The 20758-nt window shown below is 38.4% G+C and overlaps 1 protein-coding gene across 1 annotated transcript in view; it reads right to left on the reverse strand.

Annotated features, from left to right (window-relative positions):
• Positions 1-20758, reverse strand: part of PPM1E (protein phosphatase, Mg2+/Mn2+ dependent 1E) — a 203593-nt gene that overhangs the window by 9103 nt on the left and 173732 nt on the right. Inside the window, exons 3-4 of the mRNA XM_044675063.1 lie at positions 12780-12979; positions 1653-1841 (exon numbers count right to left, since the gene is read on the reverse strand). Of these exons, the coding sequence (XP_044530998.1) occupies positions 1653-1841; positions 12780-12979 (389 nt within the window). The remainder of the gene's footprint in view (positions 1-1652; positions 1842-12779; positions 12980-20758) is intronic.

Consider the following 20758-nt stretch of genomic DNA (forward strand, 5'->3'; position numbering starts at 1 on the left):
AGCCAGGAAACTATGGTTTTTGAGTAGCCCCTGGGAGATTTAGGGGATTAGCATCTAGCCCTTGGTATAGTGTTTAATCAATAAAATCTTTTATATTCAGCCTAGAGTTTGTTAAATGCATCTTTTTATTTCCTATTCTCATCTCCATCATTCCTGGCACATGCGAGCCCACAAATCTTTGTCGAATTGAATCAAACTGACTTTAGTTGTAAGAATCTAGTGACTATTATCATTGGATTTGTACTTAACCTAGGTAGGCCTTGGAATCATTGGAAGAAATGCTTATTTTCTATGGGATCCCTAGGCTTTACCAAGGCACACATATAGCATCAAGAACTCTTGACCACGTTCGGATGAATGATGATGAGAGGACTCATCTTCCCACATTTGAATCTGGCCTCAGACACTTACTAGCAAGGCAACCCTGAACAAATCACTTAACTTTGACTCATTTTCCTCATCTATAAAATGACCCGGCCAAGGAAGGGCAAACCTCTCCAGTATCTCTGCCAAGAAAACCCTAAACAGGATGACAAAGATTGGGCATGACTAAAAAATGACACAAATACACACACATGTTATATATGTGTTATGTATGTAATATATATAATAAGTAATGTGATATGTGTAATATATATAAAACAAAAATACCTAAAACATTTATAATCTATAGTTAATTATGTATCCATGGTTCAAAACTGAAGTTCCCACTGTTTTTCCCAATATCTCATTTCTTTTTTTTTTTTTTAACCATTATTTATTTATTTTTAAGCCCTTAACTTCTGTGTATTGGCTCCTAGGTGGAAGAGTGGTAAGGGTAGGCAATGGGGGTCAAGTGACTTGCCCAGGGTCACACAGCTGGGAAGTGTCTGAGGCCTGATTTGAACCCAGGACCTCTTGTCTCTAGGCCTGACTCTCAATCCACTGAGCTACTCAGCTACCCCCTCAATATCTTATTTCTGTTGTTCAAAGTCAATAAATGCTTTAAATAGGGGAAATTATTATAATGTAGGGAAGAAACTCAAAGTTTTTATTCTGGCAAGAGGAAACGTAATGTAGGAATGTAATCCCAGTTCTTCTCCCAGGCTCTTAAGACAGGGAACTAAAGTGGTCCTTCCCATCTATTTCCAATTTGCTGACTTAATGACCAGATCCAAACTTGTTAGCCCGAGACAGGGAAACAAATGATTGTAAGTGACTGATACAGGCACTGATGATTAAGAAAGCAAAAACTTAATGGACAAATCCAGTGGTGAGAACTTTGTAGACAACTGCAGGCCAAGAACTTCTCTACAGTGTGCCTAAAATTAGCCCTAAATCTAGAGCTGTGTTCATGAAAGACCAACCCACTTACCATGTTCTGCAAACTGCAGATAGTGAGTGCAAACTACAAGAGCATTCAACGTGTTGCTTTAGGAGTGAAGTCTGGATTAGACCCTCAGATGTGTAAAGAAATGCCAGGTTTGGGGCTTGGAGGGGGGTAAGGCCAGAGAGGAAGATGTTGGTGCTGAAGAAAGCAGAATCTGAATCCAAGTAGACCTTTAACTACAGATTAAACGAATGGACTCAACTGGTGTGGTTTTAGTCTGCATTTCAGGGCAAAAATGGTTCCTCCTCGGGCCCATAACTGCGTATATGAAGAAGTTACAAACCTCCCGGGCTGCTTTCTGCACAAAACGCTCGTCAGTCACCCGGAAGGCCCTGCACAGCGCCTCAGCGGGGTCATGGGGGAACATTTCCTGGCGCACTAAATTCACGTGGAGGTGGATAGAGGCATAAATGGCAGCATCTACTCCGCCGTGCCCATCGAACACTGCAAAGTAAGCTTGTTCTTCTTGGTCCTGTCAAAGGAAGCAGAGCACATCAGGAATTAATTGTTAGGTCTGCTGAAATGAGATAAGTCACTGCCTAAAAAACTCTTATTATTATTAATTATTATTATTATTCCTCCTCTTCTTTCGTGAAGTTAGTTGCCTCCACAATTTAAAAAAAACTGTTTCCCTTTTCTAGCAATTGCTGACGTACCTGCAACATGAGGGCATGTGCGTCTCCACACCAGGATGCTGGAATACACATGCCCGATTAGCTCCGGCGGAACTGCCCCTTTCTGTGGAAGTTTCTACTTTGTACCATGGAAACCACCCACACACATTTGCTCCAAACCTTCCTCATACAGCCGGAGGGGAGGGGGTGGAGGAGGAAGGCCGTAGGAAAAGGCAGTAAATAAAAGCCTTTATGGATTGAAGGTGCTAAAATAACATAAAAAAAAGCCAAACCTATATAAAATTCACACCATTTGTCTCATACACATGTGAACATGCATATTATACAGACATACTTCATGAGACCAGAATTCTCGCCATATGAAGCCCGAATTCTATAAATCCGCTTGTGATCTCATATCTTTGCTCACAATTCGTACCAGATGGAGTTCTTTGTCAAGCCTTAAGGTCTTAACAGTGTAGAAAAGTCAAGGATGCCCCATTCTAGTTACTGTTTGTTGAGTCCGACTCCTCAGGACCCCATTTGGGGTTTTCTTGGCAGAGATACTAGAATGGTTTGCTATTTCCTTCTACCATTCATTTTATAGATGAGGAAACTGAGGCAAACAGGATTAAATGACTTGTCCAGAGTCACACAGCTAGGGAAGCGTCTGAGGTCAAATTTGAACCAAGGAAGAGTGTCAAGGTCTGACTCTATTTCCTGAGCCACCTTGCTGTCTTTGCTTTTTTTTTTTTTTTTTTTTTTTCCTTTTTAAACCCTTACCTTCCCATCTTGGAAACAAAGAGTAGCAAAGGCCAGGCAATAGGGGTTCAGTGACTTGCCCAGAGTCACACAGCCAGGTAGTGCCTGAGGCCAAATTTGAACCCAGGACTACTCATCTCTGGACCTGGCTCTATTCATTGAATCACCTAGTTGCCCTGAGTCTTTTCATCCTCACAGCTCCGCGTGGCACTGAGGCTCTGGGGCCAGCCTTGCAATCAGGAAAAGTTGAGTTTAAGTTTTCTTTCCAAGACATACTAGCTGTGTGATCTTGGCAAGTCATTTAACCTCTCTTCCAGGCTAAGATTACAAAAGATAGAACAAATATGGCTCTGTAGCCATCCTGGGAGGTCCCCGTGCTGACAATCACAGATCTGTACCAAAACTTTTTTAAAGTTTAAAAATTTTTTTATTTTAAAAAATATTTTCCCATATTTACACAATTCATTTTCTTTCCCTCCCTTTCCCCCCTCTGCTCTTGGATATGATAAGCAGTTCTGCTGGGTTGAACAAATGCCCCAAATCACCTCTTTTCTGGAGAATTGGTTACAATTCTTTGGACCACTCGCTCTCAGGCTTCTTCTTTTGTGAGGCAACTGTGATTTCAACTGCAAATCTCTTTATTCTTGGGACTTGAGAGTCCCATCTCAACCAGTGATTGGTTGTATAACCAAGCTGCTTGACTTTTTCTATGCCTCCATCTCTACCATCTGTTAAATATGGATGAGTGATGTGAACCTTATCAAGATGTGATCTAATAAAATAATAAATTGGAAATAGAATGTCTTTTTTATCTTTGTTTTTTTTTATGCAGACCAATTTTTAAAAATAATTTCACTCCTTCAAGAGGGATTGAGGGGGCAGCTAAGTGGCTCAGTGGATAGAGATCCAGGCTTGGAAATGGGAAGTCCTGGGTTCAAAATCTAGCCTCTGACTCTTCTTAGTTATGTGATCCTGGGCAAGTCACGTAGCCCCAGTTGCCTAGCCCTCACTGCTCTTCCGTCTTGGAATTAATATACAGTATTGATTCTAAGATGGAAGGTAAGGGTTTGAGGTTTTTTTTTAAGGGTATCCAAAGTGGATCCAAAAAAAGAATTATGAATGATTCAGTTAATAAATAGGAACTCACAGGGGGCAGCCAAGCGGCTCAGTGGGTAAAAAGCCAGACCTAAAGATAGAAGGTCCTGGGTTAAAATCTGGCCTCAGACATGTCTTAGTTGTGTGTCCCTGGGCAAGTCACTTAGCCCCCGTTGCTTAGTCCTAACTGCTTTTCTGCCTTGGAATCAATATGTAGTGTCAATTCTAAGACAGAAGCTGATGGTTTCTTTTTTTTTTTTTTTTTTTTTTTGAAACCCTTGTACTTCGGTGTATTGTCTCATAGGTGGAAGATTGGTAAGGGTGGGCAATGGGGGTCAAGTGACTTGCCCAGGGTCACACAGCTGGGAAGTGGCTGAGGCCGGGTTTGAACCTAGGACCTCCTGTCTCTAGGCCTGACTCTCACTCCACTGAGCTACCCAGCTGCCCAACTGATGGTTTCTTAAAAAAGGGAAATCAGACAGTAAGGTGAGCACCATTCCCCAAAGAATATTTTTGAGACTTTTAAGACTTTTGTTAGCAAAAGAATATAAGCCAGAATGGACTATGGATGGTTTTAATACAGAAGATGGGTTCCTAAATCATATGATTATAGCAGGTTCAAATCAAGGTAAATTTTCAAAAAGTTTTTTTTTTAAGATTCTTAAATACTTTTTAAAGATTGTTGATGGCACAGAAGGAATCGGTGAAGAGTCTGGAAATGCTAAGGAGACAAATAATACCTAAGGAAACAAGACATAGTAGAGAGGTATAACCTATGGGTCAGTGATGGTGAACCTATGGCATGAGTGCCAAAGATGGAACACAGAGCACTCTCTGTGGGCATGAGGCCCCCTCCCCCAGTTCATTACTAGAAAGGCAGAGGGACTCGGGTGGGCTGTTCCCCTCCCCCTCTCCATGTGCCTTTTTTCACATCCCCTGCCCCTCTGTCCAGCAGCCCAGTGGGAGTACTTTCTCCCTCCCCTGTGTGGGGTAAGGTGGGGGGAGGGGCCCAGCACTCCATCTCTAAAAGGTTCACCATCACTGATCTAGAGTTTAGAAGTATGAATATCCTTGAAGAGGGAGGTGAATAGCACTGCCAAATGGCTTGTATCATGTCATTGTCCCTCCCACTCCCTATAACTGATTGCCTACAGTCTATCATTTTGCCTGACTGATGCTCTACTGCTAAGTGAATCTTTAGCCTATAGTGTATAAAGGCTTCTTCAGTCACTGACCTCCCTGATCTCTATCTTCTTGGGGTCACAGCATCATTCATGAAACAATGTCATTCATGAAATGGGTTTAAGCCTCAGAAGAGTTCTCCTTTTTAAGAAGTACACATTTTTTTTTTCTCAGAATGAACTAAAAGCTCATGAGGGCAGGGAACCTATCTTCTTTCGCATTTCCATAGCACTCAAAGAGAATCAAATGCTAATATTCTTGGGGGAAAGAGCTGGAGGGGGGAATTAAAAAAGAAAAAAAAAAAAGCATATTCTGTGAGAAATCCCTGAAGCTTGAACCCAGAGCTTCAGTCTAGAATAAAACAATTAGGATTTAATTCTGGCTCTTAGCTGATACTATAAATGACTTGCATTTTAAAAGTTCATAAACAGAAACTCATAGAATACCTCCCTACTATTAGAATTAAAAAGAACATCTTTAAATGGAAGGTCACAATGCAATCTGAAAAATAAAGGGAAAACCTGGGGATTGGAGGAGGCATTGTGAGACAATGCAGAGAATGCTGAATCTGGAACCAGGGAATCTAGGAATAGGACTAGCGATTCTGACACACCTAGGACAAGCAATATAGAACATATCCTCTAAGACAAATTCATTTTGAGTTGAGGACACCACCCAGTGGGAACAGATCTGTCCAAGGACGATGCAGTGACAGGGAAGAGATGTATTGGAACCCAGGGCCTCAGACTCCAAGTCCATGGCTCTTTCCCTTTTTGTTCAGTTGTTTCAGTTGTATATGATCCTTCATAACCCATATAGGGTTTTCTTGGCAAAAATGATAGAGTGGTTTGCCATTTTCTAGCTCATTTTACAGATGAGGAAACGGAGGCAAATGGGATTAAGTGGCTTACTGAGGGCCACATAGCTAATAAGTGTCTGAGGCCAGATCTGAACTCGGGAAGATGGAGTCTTCCTGACTCCAGGAGCAGTGTTCTATCCATTGCACCACCTAGCTCCCCAATTACTGTTGTTTGTCCTATATTTTCAAAGACCACTGACATCACAAGGCTAGAGTAAGAGTATGGTGTCTTCGGCTATTCAGTCCAGTATGAGTTTGGAAGGCACTAACACAGACTGGGTACAAGTGGTCCATTAGAACATTTAGGGTGGAAATGGCTCTGGATTTGCAATTAGGGCACCCTTAATTTAACCCATTGTCTCTTAAGAGTTCATGGAATTATAGGTATGATTGGAAGTTCTTTTAGTACATCTCATTTCTCTTCTTTAGATTATAAACTCCTTGTGAACAGGATGTGTGAGAGGAAATGTGCACATCCCAGCACCCCTGGACTGACTACCACCCTGACATATAGCAAGCAGGAACTGGGTGATTATTTGAAGCAATAGCCTGGGTTAGAAGGCAGAATCAAGAAAAGAAAAAAAATATAGTAACTGCTTTAGCCAGTAGCAACAGGATCCCTGAAAGAGCAGCTACTAGCACGTGGGCCTTTTGAGCCATAACTGCATGCAGTGGAAGTCACGTATGAAATCAAGCAATTTTAAATCATATTCTTATACATGTGTGGCTGGACTGTACCAGGAATCTGCTAATGTGCCTTTGAACATACATACAAAAATTCCACCTTGATCTAAACGAGTGGCATATTACGATTTATAATTTTTTAAGTGATGCCCAAATACAATTTGAAACAAACCTACCTCTCTTAGTGCATTATATCCTAACAGTAAGAATTAGAAGATGGTAACAGGAAAATGTTTATTAAACTGACATGACAAATAAATAAAAGACCCAATTTATCAATTACATATTTATCAAGCACAAGCCTAGATACTTTCTCTTTCTTAGAGGCCAAGATATTTTTAAAAATCACAGTGGAGTCAGAAATAACTCAGCAAAGAGAGCAGCATGAGGCTTCTCAAAGTCAGTCTCATGCAATAAGGGTTAGGAGGGTAACTAAGACAAACTTGTCAGGTTTCCATAGGGCTTAAAGCTGATAAATAGAATATGTCATTTCGATAGCCTCTGTGGCTCTTTGAACCAAAGCAGGAACTGACAGAAAGCCAGAAGTGTATCTATCCAAGAAAGACAGGACCTGTAATCAGCAAAATGATAGATAAGAAGAAAAAAGGAAAAAACCTGCGAGGCTACAAACATGACAAAAGGAAAATGATAATTGTTGGAGAGACTGTGAGAGGACAGAAACATGACGATTATTGGTGGAAATGTGAATTGCTCTATCCGTTCTGGAAAGCACCTTAGGATTGAATCCAAAAGTTATTGAACTGTATATTCCCTTTGGCTTAGTGGTACCATAATGGTTTAGACTCCAGAAATGTCAAAGATGGGGAAAGGGCTCATATGGGTCAAAAGATTTATAGCAGTACTTTTTGTTGAAGCAATAACTGGAAATGTTGTGGGAGTTCATCAGTTGTGGAATGATTAAATAAATCATAGTATGTGGATATAATGGAATGTTACTGGAAGAAATTATGAGAAAGGTAGATTCAGAGAAAAGGCAACTAGGTAGTACAGTGGACAAGAGTACAGGGCCTGGACTTAAGAAAACCTGACTTCAAATCTGGCCTCAGACACTTATTTGAAATGTTACCCTGGGTAAGTCATTTTTCACCCTGCTTGCCTCCATTTCCTTATGTATAAAATGAGCTGGAGAGAGAAAAGGCAAACCACTCTAGTATCTTTGCCAAGAACACCCCAAATGGGGTTATGAAGTCAGACATGACTGAAAAGACTTAATAAAGACAACAGATTTAGAGAAAACTGAGATAACTTATATGAATTGATACAGTATAAAGTGAGCATAACCAGAACAATTTATATGACTATCATTTTGTAAAGGAAAACAATGTTGAAAGAAATAAGATCTTTGATCAATGCAAGGACCAATCTTGACTCCAAAAGACTAGTGAAGAATCATGCTTCTCACTTTTTGGCAGAGAAGTGGTAGAGCAGAAGGAGATCTACAGAAGGGCCCATTTTAAGTTTTAAATGGCTCTAAGACTTTGGGGACAATTTTTTAAGACAGCCAATGTATCTATTTGTTTTGCTTGACTATAATCTGTTCTAAGAGAGGACTTCTATTTGCAAGAGGAGAATTGCAAGGGGGGAGAGTGGGAAGTTAGTGATAGTGATCCAAAAAAAGGAAGAAAAAATATGTCAATGAAATTTCAAAAATACACAGAAGAGAAAGAAAAGTTCAGAAGACAAAAAGGACAACTAAAGCACTATTCTTATTAATTTAATAAACACTTTTAATAAGCTGCTAACTCTCTTTTCATGATATTCTTGAATTGCTCTTATTTCCTCTACAAATTTTTCTTCTACCTCTCTCATATGATTTCAAAAATTCTTTTTGAGCTCTTCCAGAAATTCTTGACAGGCTTGTGTGTCCAATTCAGAATTTTTTTTAAACCCTTGTACTTTCGGTGTATTGTCTCATAGGTGGAAGAGTGGTAAGGGTGGGCAATGGGGGTCAAGTGACCTGCCCAGGGTCACACAGCTGGGAAGTGGCTGAGGCCGGGTTTGAACCTAGGACCTCCTGTCTCTAGGCCTGACTCTCACTCCACTGAGCTACCCAGCTGCCCCTCAGAATTTTTTTTTGAGGCTTTATTTGTAGCTGTTTTGATATCATTGTCTTTTTCTGAGTTTGTGTTTTGTTCTTCCCTGTCACTATAGTAACTTTTTAATATTAACTTTTAAAAAAATTTAATTAAGAATATTTTTCCATGGTTCCATGATTCATGTTCTTTCCCTTCCCTCCTCCCTACCTCGTCCTGTAGCCAATGCACAATTCAACTGGGTTTTGCAAGTATCATTGATTAAGACCTATTTCCATATTATTAATATTTTTAATAGAGTGATCGTTTAGAGTCTACATCCCCAATCATATCCCCATCAAACCATGTGATCAAGGAAGTGTCACTATAGTAACTTTTTATGATCAGGTTCTTTTTTTATTGTTTGCTCATCTTTACTTCTTGCCTATTTCTTGACTTTTAATTTTATGTTAAAGTTGGGTTCTGTTCACAGAGTGGAGGCAGTACTGTCCCAAGCTTCAGGTTTTTCACTGTTGTTTTCAAGAGCTAGTTCTTGGGATTTGTACGTCTTCAGTGCTTCTGAAAGGTATGACCTAAGAAGAGGTATAGCTTCTGTTCTCCTTGCCTGTGCTTTGGTATTTAACCAAGAAGGGACCTTGTTCTCCTGTAGTTGCAAATGCTAGCACTTCTCTTGGTCCTGAAACTGTGACCATGGTCCCTGCTCCTCTGTGGTCATTAGGCGTTAGTGCCCCTCTTTGCCTTGGGCCTATGACCTGGAACTGTGGGTATTACAGCAGGGTGTTGAACTCAGGACCAGAAAAGGGTACCCTGTAATTTCTTTCTGACCAGTCATCCGACCCCCTTAACATCTTTAAGCTTAGAACTCCCAAAGCTGCTGCTGTCACTGATGCAGCCACCTCCAAGGTCTGCTGCTGGTGTTACTGCAGTATGGTGCTCTGCAGGCCCAACCACCCCTCTGGTGTGACAGAACTTTCCTTTTTACTGAATGACCTGGTCAGGAAAATTATTTTACCCTAAACTTTGTTGGCTCTGCTGTTCCAGGATAAATCTGAGGCATTAAAGCTATATTGAGGGGATTTTAGAAGAGTTCAGGTGAGTTCCTGCCTCTACTCCACCATCTTGACTCTGCTACTAAGTTTAGTTTACACTTATGGTAGAAGTTCACAATTTCATATTCAATTCTAGCCTTCTGTTTTTTATGTACTGAAGTGGTCATGCTTAATATATGAGACCCAAAGCCATTCCCCAGCCACTAAATGATCAAAAGATGCCCATGAACAGTACACAAAAGAAGCATTGTAAACTTTTAACAATTATATGAAAGAGTGGCCCTGGGGAGCAGCCGGGTGGCTCAGTGGATTGAGAGTCAGACCTAGAGATGGGAGATCCTGGGTACAAATCTGACCTCAGATACTTCCTAGCTGTGTGATTCTGGGCAAGTCAGTTGACCCCCATTGCCTAGCCCTTACCACTCTTCTGCCTTATTAGTTGTAAGGCAGAAGGTAAGGGGTTAAAAAAAGAGTGCTCCCAAGAAACTAATAATAAAAGAAATGCACATCCAAAACAACTCTGAGGTTTCATCTCACACCTAATAAATTGACAAAGATAACAAAAGAGGGGGATAGGCAATGTTGGAGGGATTGTGGAAAGATAGGTAAAGTAATGCATTGTTGGTATAGCTATGAATTAGCACGACCATTTTGAAAAGCAATGTGGAATTATCCAAAGAAAGTGATTAGAATGCCCCAACCCTATGACCCAGAGTCCACTGGTAAGCATGTACCAAGCATGGCAACGACAGGTCCTACATGCACCAAATTATTTTATAGCTGCATTTTTTTTAATAGCTAAGAATTGGAAACAAAATTGAATTCACTGATTGGGGAATGGCTAAATAAATTATGGTATATGAATGTATAGAATATTTCTGTCCTCTAAGAAAAATGATGCAGAAATAGCATTGCAGAGTAGATAGCTGGTTTTGAAGTCAGGAATATTTGGGTTTAATTTGCGCCTCTAACATACACTGGCTGTGTGATTCTAGGCAGGTCTCTTAACCGTTCAGTAGCCCTGGGAACTCTTTCAGACTCTAAGCTGATATGTTGAAAGTATGGTTCTACATTGGGAAAAAGGTGCTGTCTCACCCAGAGCTTCCTACACCACGAAATCACAAATGCATGAAAAAAAAATTAGTAAGATTAACAAAAATATGAGACTTACATGAACTTATCAGCACACGAACTTCTAGATGAAACTTTTCCTGATTCTACCATCTAGTATTCTCCATTCCAAAACCGTCTTGTATTTAACTCCTCTGTGTGTGTGTGTGTGTGTGTGTGTGTGTATATGTGTGTGTATAATGCATATATTTATATGTTCTTACTATCTTCCTCATTAGAATACAAGCTCATTACAAGTAGGGATCTTTGTATTCTTCCTACTTATATCCCCAGAACCCAACACAGTGCCTGACACATAGTAGGCGCTTGAAATATACTTACTGATTGACTGAACTTCTGTATAGTGAAGCAAGCAGAACCAAGACAACAACATCTGCTGTTATTACAGCCATGTAAATAAAAAGAATAAAAACAAAACAAAACTGAATGTTACAAAAAGTAATGACTCGGCCTGGCTGCAAAGAAGATATATGAGAAGGTTTTTTCCTCCTTTCCATATCTTTGCAGAAATGGGGGACTATTGTTAGGGATCACTATATAGATCAGACATTTTTGATGTATTGGCTAGTTTTGTCTCACCATACCCTCCTATACCTTACCTTATATTCTGTGTTATGGGGACTGGTTTCTAGGCGAGGGAGAATAATGGGTTATATTAGGAAATATAAGTAATGTAAAAATAAGATCAATAAGAAATACTTTAAAAAAGAAATGTTCACATGTTAAGTTTATAATTTTAAAAAAGAAAGATGAAGCCTACAACCACCATTTGGTTGTTCTGTGTACTTAGAATGCATCCACCTACTCATTTAAAATTCTTAGCTTCCTCCAAATTGAATGTTCAAATAAGATAATATTTATAAAGCACTTAGCACAATGCCCAGCAGGTGCTTAATAAATGCTTATTTCCTCCCTCGTTTTTCCTTTCTTTCCTGATTCCTTCCTTCTTTCACCCTTCCCTCTCTTTGTTCCTTTTCTCCCTCCTTTCTCCTTCTCTTCTTTTTTCCTTCTCTCCCTCCATCCTTTTCTTCTATCCTTCTCTTCTTTCCTTCTTTTCTTTCCTCTCTTCCTCCATTCCCCGTTCCTTCTTTCCTTTCTCAATTTAAATGTAATTGCCTTTTCTGATTGCTTCTAGTTGCTGGCATTCTGTCCCTCCTCAAATTTTATTGTATTTCTAAGTAAATAACCTGCCGACATGTTATATCACCCTAGTAAAATGTAATCTCTTTTGAGGAGAAGGGAGAAAATTTTTTTCCAGTTCCTTTTCTGTATTCTCAGTGTCATTTATATCCTCAAATGTCCTTGTATCTAAGAGCCCATAGGAGGCACAAATGCTTATTGAATGAACCTCAGTCTTAGGTGCTGCTCCTAGGGTTTTTAATCCAAGGTGGCCCCCAATTGACTAAAGAAGTCTCAATATGGACTTAAACTGACTAGGTAAATGTTGAATATTCTACACTAACTATATTTGGAGTCCTTCTAGGTCAAACAAGAGAGGTTACTTAGGATCTACCCAGAAGTTTTCCTCTAAGGCAACCAAAATCATTTATAGATAGGTATCTTTACATTTATTCCCACCACATTTTACATGGTAAACAAAGAATTGCAAGGGCATTTTTAGCAAACTGAAGCATAGGACTCTCAAACACGAGCAACATTAAATGGCAAGTTAGTGAAACACTCAGAAATTGATTTGTGGCCTCCCTAGTCCTTTGGTTCAAAATATATTCTCTTCTTACAATAGTTTTTTCAAATGGATATCTTATAAAAAGTATGTGAATTTATCAAATGATTTCTTTAAAAATAACATTGTAGAGAGATAATTCTCCGTATTTTAAGGTAAACAAACTTTTGCCTCTTGGCTTCTAGTCCATTATTTAGAATCTATCGGTAACTCTCACTTGCACAAAAGGAGCTTAAGTTAGTAAGGCAAATCCTCTTCTCTTTATCCCACTGGCCCCTGGAATGTGCCCCCTTTACCTCTAGATTGAAGAGCATATTAAAATCAGGAATGCAGACATGCTTGTCCTCCATTTTCCTGCGCATGTTTTTGATGGCATGGATTGATGTCTCATAATACAATTGGGGTTTCCTGCGGAGAGGGAAGTCCTTCACCCAACTGCAGCAAATCTCATGTAGTTTGCTGAAGACGGAACGTGCCAATTTCACTGTCTCAATCTCTGCAGAAGAAATATAAAACCCCCCAAGTGAAAGGCTTTAGAAGGCTCTGCTTGATAAAAACAAAAATAGTTCACCTTCAGCAAACTTATAAATAAATAAATAAATAAATAAATAATGTCATTTCTTTCTCTAGCCCATTTTACAGATGAGGAAACTGAAGTACACAACGTTAAATAACTTGCCCAAGGTCACCCAACTCTCCAAGAAGAAATGACAAATACTTTGCATTCAGAAGCACAATATTTTACTATCACTGCTTATCTCTGAATTAACATTAGGCCAATGGACTAGTGCCAGTCCCAAAGGTGAATTTCATCCCATCACCAGGACTATATTTGCTGCTGTCCAGTAGCATAACTGTCCTTCTGCATATAAGAGGCCCCAAAGAGTGAGTGATGTTAACTTAAAAAAGTATTGTGAAATGGCATTAACTAAAAGCTAAAAACTGCAGACAGTTAAACCAAAATAAGTTTACCTCATTTAAGCAATGTTTTTTTCCCACTTTTTACCCTCTTTTTCCTTTTCCCTACTTTCTTTCTTTCTTCCTCTCTACCCTACCTTCTTTTTCTGGCCCCTTTCCTTGTGGAACACTAAAGGATTGGAGTTTTGTTTGTAGAATGGGGTTGGAATATTGGTTGTGGAGTATAAGCTGCCTGAGGGCAGGAAATAATGCCTCACTTTTATATTTGTATCACCAACACCTAGGACAGAGTCTAGAAACAGTGTATTTTTTATTTTGTTTTATTGTCATGTAATACACACTTCCATATTGGTCACTGTAGTAAGCTTACACTCATACATAAACAAAACCCCTAAACTAAAACCAAAAAAACACTGATATTGAAGATGACTCCAACAGCTCTTTATTGGGAAGAAGCACATTCTTTTTTTTTAAGAGCTGACTTATTTGTATAAAAATATTCTATAATTATGCTTAGAAGAAGCACATTCTTAAGAAATGCTTGTTAATTGATTTTCTTAGGATTTGTTTTAGGGTTATGGATTTAGGGCTAAAAAGAGCATCTAGCACACCTACCCCAAACCTCATTTTGCATTTTACAAATGCAAAAACTAACCAGAGAAGTCGTGACTTGCCCAAGGTCACACAGACTATCAGGCATAGAATCTTTTCACTATGACAATCTATCAGATTTAGTGATTCAGGTTTTATGTTCCCTGTTCTTAATTTAAAAACCAGGCAAATAGAATATGTTTTATTTCACACACAAAAAAAATTCACACACTTTCATGGGGACTTTCTTTTTCTCTGTGGATCACTGACGCTTGGTAGAAAAAAAATGTTCCTCCCTATTTGGATTAAGTCATAATTTTAAGAAAGGTTGAGGGGGGCAACTAGGTAGCAAAGAGCATAGAGTGCAAGGCTTGGAGTCTGGAGGACCTGTGTTCGACACTTCCTAGTTGTGTGACCCTGGGCAAGTCACGTAATTCTGATTGCCTATTTCTTTCTATTGTTTTGTTTTAGAATTGATACTAAGATAGAAAGTAAGAGATGAAAAAAAAAAGATAGATTGGAATCTACCATTTGGTAACCTCGACACTGACAAAGAGTAACTCTTTAGTATGTTACATAGCTTTGTTTTTGGCTAAGTCTGAGGCTCTTGATGCATAGAGACAATAAGTTTCCTTCTTTATTGTATATATGGAGAAATATAAATATAGAGAAAAGTTGTATGACTTGAACAGTTAGCTGGAGCTGCAGTTAGGCAAAATTTGGTTCCCCACCAATGGAACCCCCAAATCCATATGCATATAAAGCACTGTCATTTTCTTCTTTAATGCTAGCAAAATATGCAGCAGTGGTCTCAGCAAAATAAATAAGCAAACATGCCTTCTGTAGACTGAATAATGCCATACACATATAATACTGTTTTTGAATGTATTTTGTTTAATAAATATACATTTAAAAGTGTTAATGACTTCATCATAACTTTTTGTAATAATTTTGTTGTTCATTTGTTTCATTTGTGCCCAACTCTTAGTGATCTCATTTGATATTTTCTTGGCAAAGATATTGGAGTGGTTTGCCATTTTTTTCTCCAGCTCATTTTATACATGAGAAAACTGAAGTGAACAGGATTAAATAACTTGCCCAGAGTAACACAACTAGTAAGTGTCTGAGGCTAGATTTGAACTCAGTTCTTCCTGACTCCAGGCCCAACACTCTAACCTCTACCCACCTACCTTTCCTTTTGTATTTATACCTTTTCTCTCTCAAAAGATATTAATAGCACCACTACTATCAAATGGAAGTCTGTGAATTTTTTGAGGTTGGGAACCACTGATCTGTTATTTGAACTCTAAAGGTGTGATAGACTAATTGACTTGCTCAACCATTCCACCTTTAATTTGTATGAATTTAAGTGACTATTATAAAAGGAACAATACATTGTGGGATGATTTGAATGGTACTAAAGAAATTGTATTAGGTTTAATTTTATCCTCGACTCAAGATATAACAGTATCAAATTCCAAAGAGAGCAAAGAAGCTACCTTTATTTTTTGCAATCTACTTCTAAAGCTTCTAATAATCCCTCATGAGAGTTGGCAAGATGTAGTAAATAGAATGTTGGAATTGAAGTCAGGAAGACCTAGGTTAAAAACTCGCCTCTGGCACTTGGTAGTTAGTGTGACTGTAGCTAACTCATCTATTCTCTTCGAGCCCTAGCCAACTAACTTTCTTTTCTTTCTTTTCTCTTCCTCTCTCTCACTCTCTTTCTTTTTCTTTCTTTCCTCCTTTCCTTCTTTCCTTCTATCTTTCCTTCCTTCCTTCTCTCCTTCCTTCCTTTCTTCCTTCCATCTTTCCTTCCTTCCTTCCTTCCTTCCTTCCTTCCTTCCTTCCTTCCTTCCTTCCTTCCTTCCTTCCTTCCTTCCTTCCTTCCTTCCTTCCTTCCTTTTTCACCCTTACCTTACATCTTAGAATCAATATTGTATAAGCACTGGAGGTTAAGTGACTTGCCCAGGGTCAGACACCTAGGAAGTGTCTGAGACCATATTTGAAGCAAGGACCTCCCATCTCTAGGGGTTGGCTCTCTATCCACTGAGCCACTTAGCTGTACCCCCTTAGTTACTTTCTAAGACTTATCTATTATGTTATAAATGGTACAGGGAGCTCTCACACTGAGAAAATCACAAATCCTTGATTATCCCCAAATGGAAGAGGGAACAGAATGCTATTTTAAAAACTGGATTTTCCCCAAACCTGATGTGACCAGATAGCCTGAGAAAAACTAACACATATACTGAACAAATGGGGTTACATATTCCCCAAGAATCTGAGACTCCCATCTTCTGTTCCTGGATCTGCCATTCCCTCTGTCTATATTTCTTGTATGTTAGGATAGAAAATGCAGAACAAGGATCTTCAAGTAACTTATTTCAGGTGATGAAGTGAATTTTAAGCCATGGTTCATTACGTTACCTGCAATCATCAGTCAATCCTTGCCTCAAGAAGCTCACGTGTTAGTGGGGGAGACAACATAGGTATATAAAAGGTATATGCAGAAGACATGGTAGTTAATCTTAGTGTAAAGGTACTAGATGCTGGAAGTACCAGGAAAGGTCTTCTGCAGAAGGTGGGAATTGAGTTGCATTTTGAAGAAAACCAGTGAAGCTAAGAGGTGGAGGAAGGAGAGGATATCATCTATTATTGGCAAACCTTATACCTCTCTTCAGTCTTTTTACTTTGGGAAAAAGGACCTCCTGTCTCTAGGCCTGGTTCTCAATACACTGAGCTGCCCAGCTGCCCCCTAGAGGTTCATTTCTAATTCAGAGAAAAAGCCTTTAAGGCTGGCAACACGTATTACACTAGCAGCTAGCATTTGTGGGGTGGGAGGGAAGCACTTCTTATACAACAACATATATCCTAGACAGCAAATCAGTTGTCTATTAAAGCAAAGTAGAATAAATGATCAAATTTTAATTAACCACATATGAGGTGCCTTTCTTGTTATAAATCACCAAGGTGGGTAGTCTCATGAGGCTAATTTTTTTTCAGAAGCAATTTTAGTGGAAGCTTTAATCAGTCTTGAACATCCTTAATGCTTTACAGTGAGAATATAAGTGTTATGGTAACCAAGGGGCTTAAATGGCAGAAGCTATTATGGATTTAAAAAAAATAAGTGATATTAAATCCCGTATTTCCATGTCCATGTGGAGTTTTTAGCTGGATTATACACTGCAAATTTGTTCCTTCCCCAATAGTTGTCTCATAGCTAATTCAGGTCTCCCCTGCCTTAATGGAAAGCCACAACAGAGGGACAATATGAAAATAATGACAAATATGACCTTAATCCCTCATATAGTGCTTCACAGGTTATATGTTATTTCATCTGATCCTCACATCAATTATTATTCTAGTTTTACAGATGTTTAGAGAAAATAAGTGACCAGCCCAAGGGCACAGAATTAACAAAGTTGTCTAACTACAAATAAAGCTCTATTCCTTGGTGTCCCATAAACCTCCACTAATTACCTGCTCTATGCGGATGACCCCCAAATCCATTTACCCATCTCTAACCTCTCTCCTGAACTCTAATCACATATCCCTAGCTAGACATTGAGGGAATTGTGTGACCCAAACCATCTTGTAGAAATGACTCCATTTTGAGACCCAAGTTTGATTTTCCTGTAAATTCTACCTGCTTGCTAATCATGGGAATTCAGTAACATCCTGTTTCAGATTTGGGAAAAGTCTGCCTCCTCCTGAAACTCACTTATTCCCCTCCAAAACTCCGAAGTCCCTAATCTTTCTTCCAATTAGGAATCAGATTATGTAATCTACTATTCTGATTTATATCTTGTTGTTTGTTTTTTCATGCATAAAAATCTCTCTCTCTCTGTATTTGGGGTCCAGTGCCAAGATGAGGACGCCTCGTCCTGATTTGTTAAGTAATTGGCATGTGTTGCTTAATAAACTGATGGGCTTGGAAGTTCAAACTTTTGTTTACTCAGTTATTACAGATTTCACTCGTTACAGTTTTTGGTGAGGCCAGCCAGGTCAAGACAGGACTCAAGCCCCTGGGACGGGCTTTCAGATACTGCGCAGAAGATTGACCTGGAGGCTGAACTCCCCTCCTTGATCTCAAAATCTTGTGAGCTAAGGTAAGCCCCCACATTGTTGGGACAGGTGTTGCTGTAAGTCCCCACATTGTTAGGGCAGGTGTTTCCTGGGAAGTCTCTTTGAAGAAGTAGGCAAGCCTCCCCTGAAGGTGGAGTAGAACGTATTACATGTCACAAGCGATCATACTAGCAAGTGGCATGGCTAGTAGTCACAAATAACCATAGTTGGAGAGTGAATGACAAACTGGTAATGGGAGATATTGAATTATGTGAAATCTAGTTTAAGACTGTAAGAGATTCAGCTGATAACCTATTTTGGCCTCAATTTGGCACTTTAATTATTGTACTATTAAGGAAATTATGATTGATCTAAAAATATGTAAAAATCCAAATGGATTGCAAATTTGGCCTGAAGATGCACCTTTTTTAACATTTAATTTTTATTTTATTTTCTCAATTAAATCTAAAACAAAGATTTTGAGCTTTTTTTAAATTTTGAGTTCCAATCTTTCTCCCTCTCTCCCTCCCTTTCTCCCTTCTTGAGAAGGCAAATAATTTGATATGGATTATATATGAGCAATCATGTAAAACATTTCCGTATTACTCATGTTGCAAAAGAACATGCACTCCAAAAAAACAAGAATAAAGTAAAAAAAAAAAAGTATGCTTCAATCTGCATTTAGCTTCCATCAGTTTTTTCTCTGGAGGAGGATAGCACTTTCCATTATAAGTCTTGGATCATTGAATTGCTGAGAATAGCTAAGTCATTCCCAGTTGATTAGCATCCAATATCATTATTACTATGTATGATGTTCTCCTGGTTCTACTTATATTACTTTATATCAGTTCTTGTTAAGCCTTTCCAGGTTTTTCCAAAAACATCATTTCTTATCGTACAATAGTTATTTCATCACAATCATATTCCACAACTTATGTAGTCATTCCCCCAATTCATAGGCAACCCCTTAATTTCCAGTTTTGCCACCACAAAAAGAGCTGCAATAAATATTTCAGTACAAATAGGTCCTTTTCCTTTTCTTTTTAAAATCGATTTGGGATACAGATCTAGTAGTGGTACTGGTAGATCAAAAGGTATATGTAGTTTTATAGCCCTTACGAGTAGTTCTAAATTGCTCTCCAGAATGGTTAGATCAGTTCACAACTCCACCAAAAGTGCATTGGTGTCTCAATTTTTCCACATCCCCTCTAACATTTGTCATTTTCCTTTTCTGTTATATTAGCCAATAGGTTAAATGTGAGGCGATACATCAGTTAATTTGCATTTTTCTAATCAATAGTGATTTAGATTTTTTTTATATGACTATAGATAGCTTTGATTTTTTTCTTCTAAAAACTACCTGTTCATATGCTTTGACCATCTATCATTTGGGGAATGACTTGTGTTCTTATAAATATGAATCACTCCTCTATATATTTGAAAAAATAAAGCCTTTATCAGGGAAACTTTCTGTAAAAATTTTCACTCAGTTTCTCCTACTTCCCTTTTAATTTTGGCAGCATTGGTTCTATTTGTGCAAATTCTTTTTAATTTGATGTAATCACAATTATCCATTTTACATCCCATAATGCTCTGTTTGGCCATAAATTCTTCCCTTATCCATAAATCTGATAGGTATAGCATTCTATGATCCTCTAATTTCCTTACGATGTCACTCTTTATATCTAAATCATGTAGCCATTTTGACTGTACCTTGGTATACAGTATTAGGTGTTGATCAATACCTAGTTTCTGTCAAACTGCTTTCCAGTTTTCCCAGCAGATTTTTGTCCCAAAATTTTGAATCTTTGGGTTTGTCCAAAACTAGATTAGTATGGTCTTTTACTATTGTGTTTTGTGTACTTAATCTATTCAAATGATCTACTTTTCTATTTCTTACTGCTTTGATAATAAAGTTTGAGACCTGGTACTGCTTAGCCACAAGAAGGGACTTACAGTTGGGAAACTGTGTGTACTAACCTTTTCTGTCATCATTTTGTTTTTATGTCTTTTTAAGTGCATTGTGTTGTGTTTAGTGTTGTTCATAGATTCTGCTACCTTGAAAGTTCTCTAAGGGGAAAATGCAGCCAGCCAGAAAGACTTCTCTAAAACTATAGTCAAAGAATTTAATTTTTCGGGAAAATTAATAGTTTCACATTTGAAGGAATTCTCTTAACTTTCTGTAATTTGCTGCTAAAATCTCTGTCCTGTAAGCAGGACTCACACTCACTTTAGGTTTTCTTTGGGAGATTAAGTTAAAAAGAAAAAAAAACTCTGCAAGATACTTTCTCATTATCATTCCAGCCCTGGCAAGATTGGTATTACAGAGACAAAGTCATATAATTAAAGAATGGAAATTTTTTCCCTGCTTTGTAAAAATGGCGGCTTTATAAATGAGAATGAATTTGTAGCTGAAATTTAACATCTTTACTGTAAATTTCTAATTTATGGAAACTGCTAAAATATCTTAGTATATTTTGGAGGTTTGAAGATTGGAGAAAAATCATTAAGGATTTGGACAATAATCATTTTAAGATTGCAGGAGAGAACTCTTTGCACTTTGAGTAATTCTAGGAACTCACCTTCTCTTTGTCCTATCTGATAAGGCACTTAGCAGAAGCTTAACATATGCTGAAATATCTTAGTAAATTTTGAGGTACCACTCTGTTGGATTTGTTTAAGGAAAAATAAAAATTAAATT

The sequence above is a fragment of the Gracilinanus agilis genome, chromosome 4 (genome assembly GCF_016433145.1).
Source record: "Gracilinanus agilis isolate LMUSP501 chromosome 4, AgileGrace, whole genome shotgun sequence".
Taxonomy (NCBI): Eukaryota; Metazoa; Chordata; class Mammalia; order Didelphimorphia; family Didelphidae; genus Gracilinanus; species Gracilinanus agilis.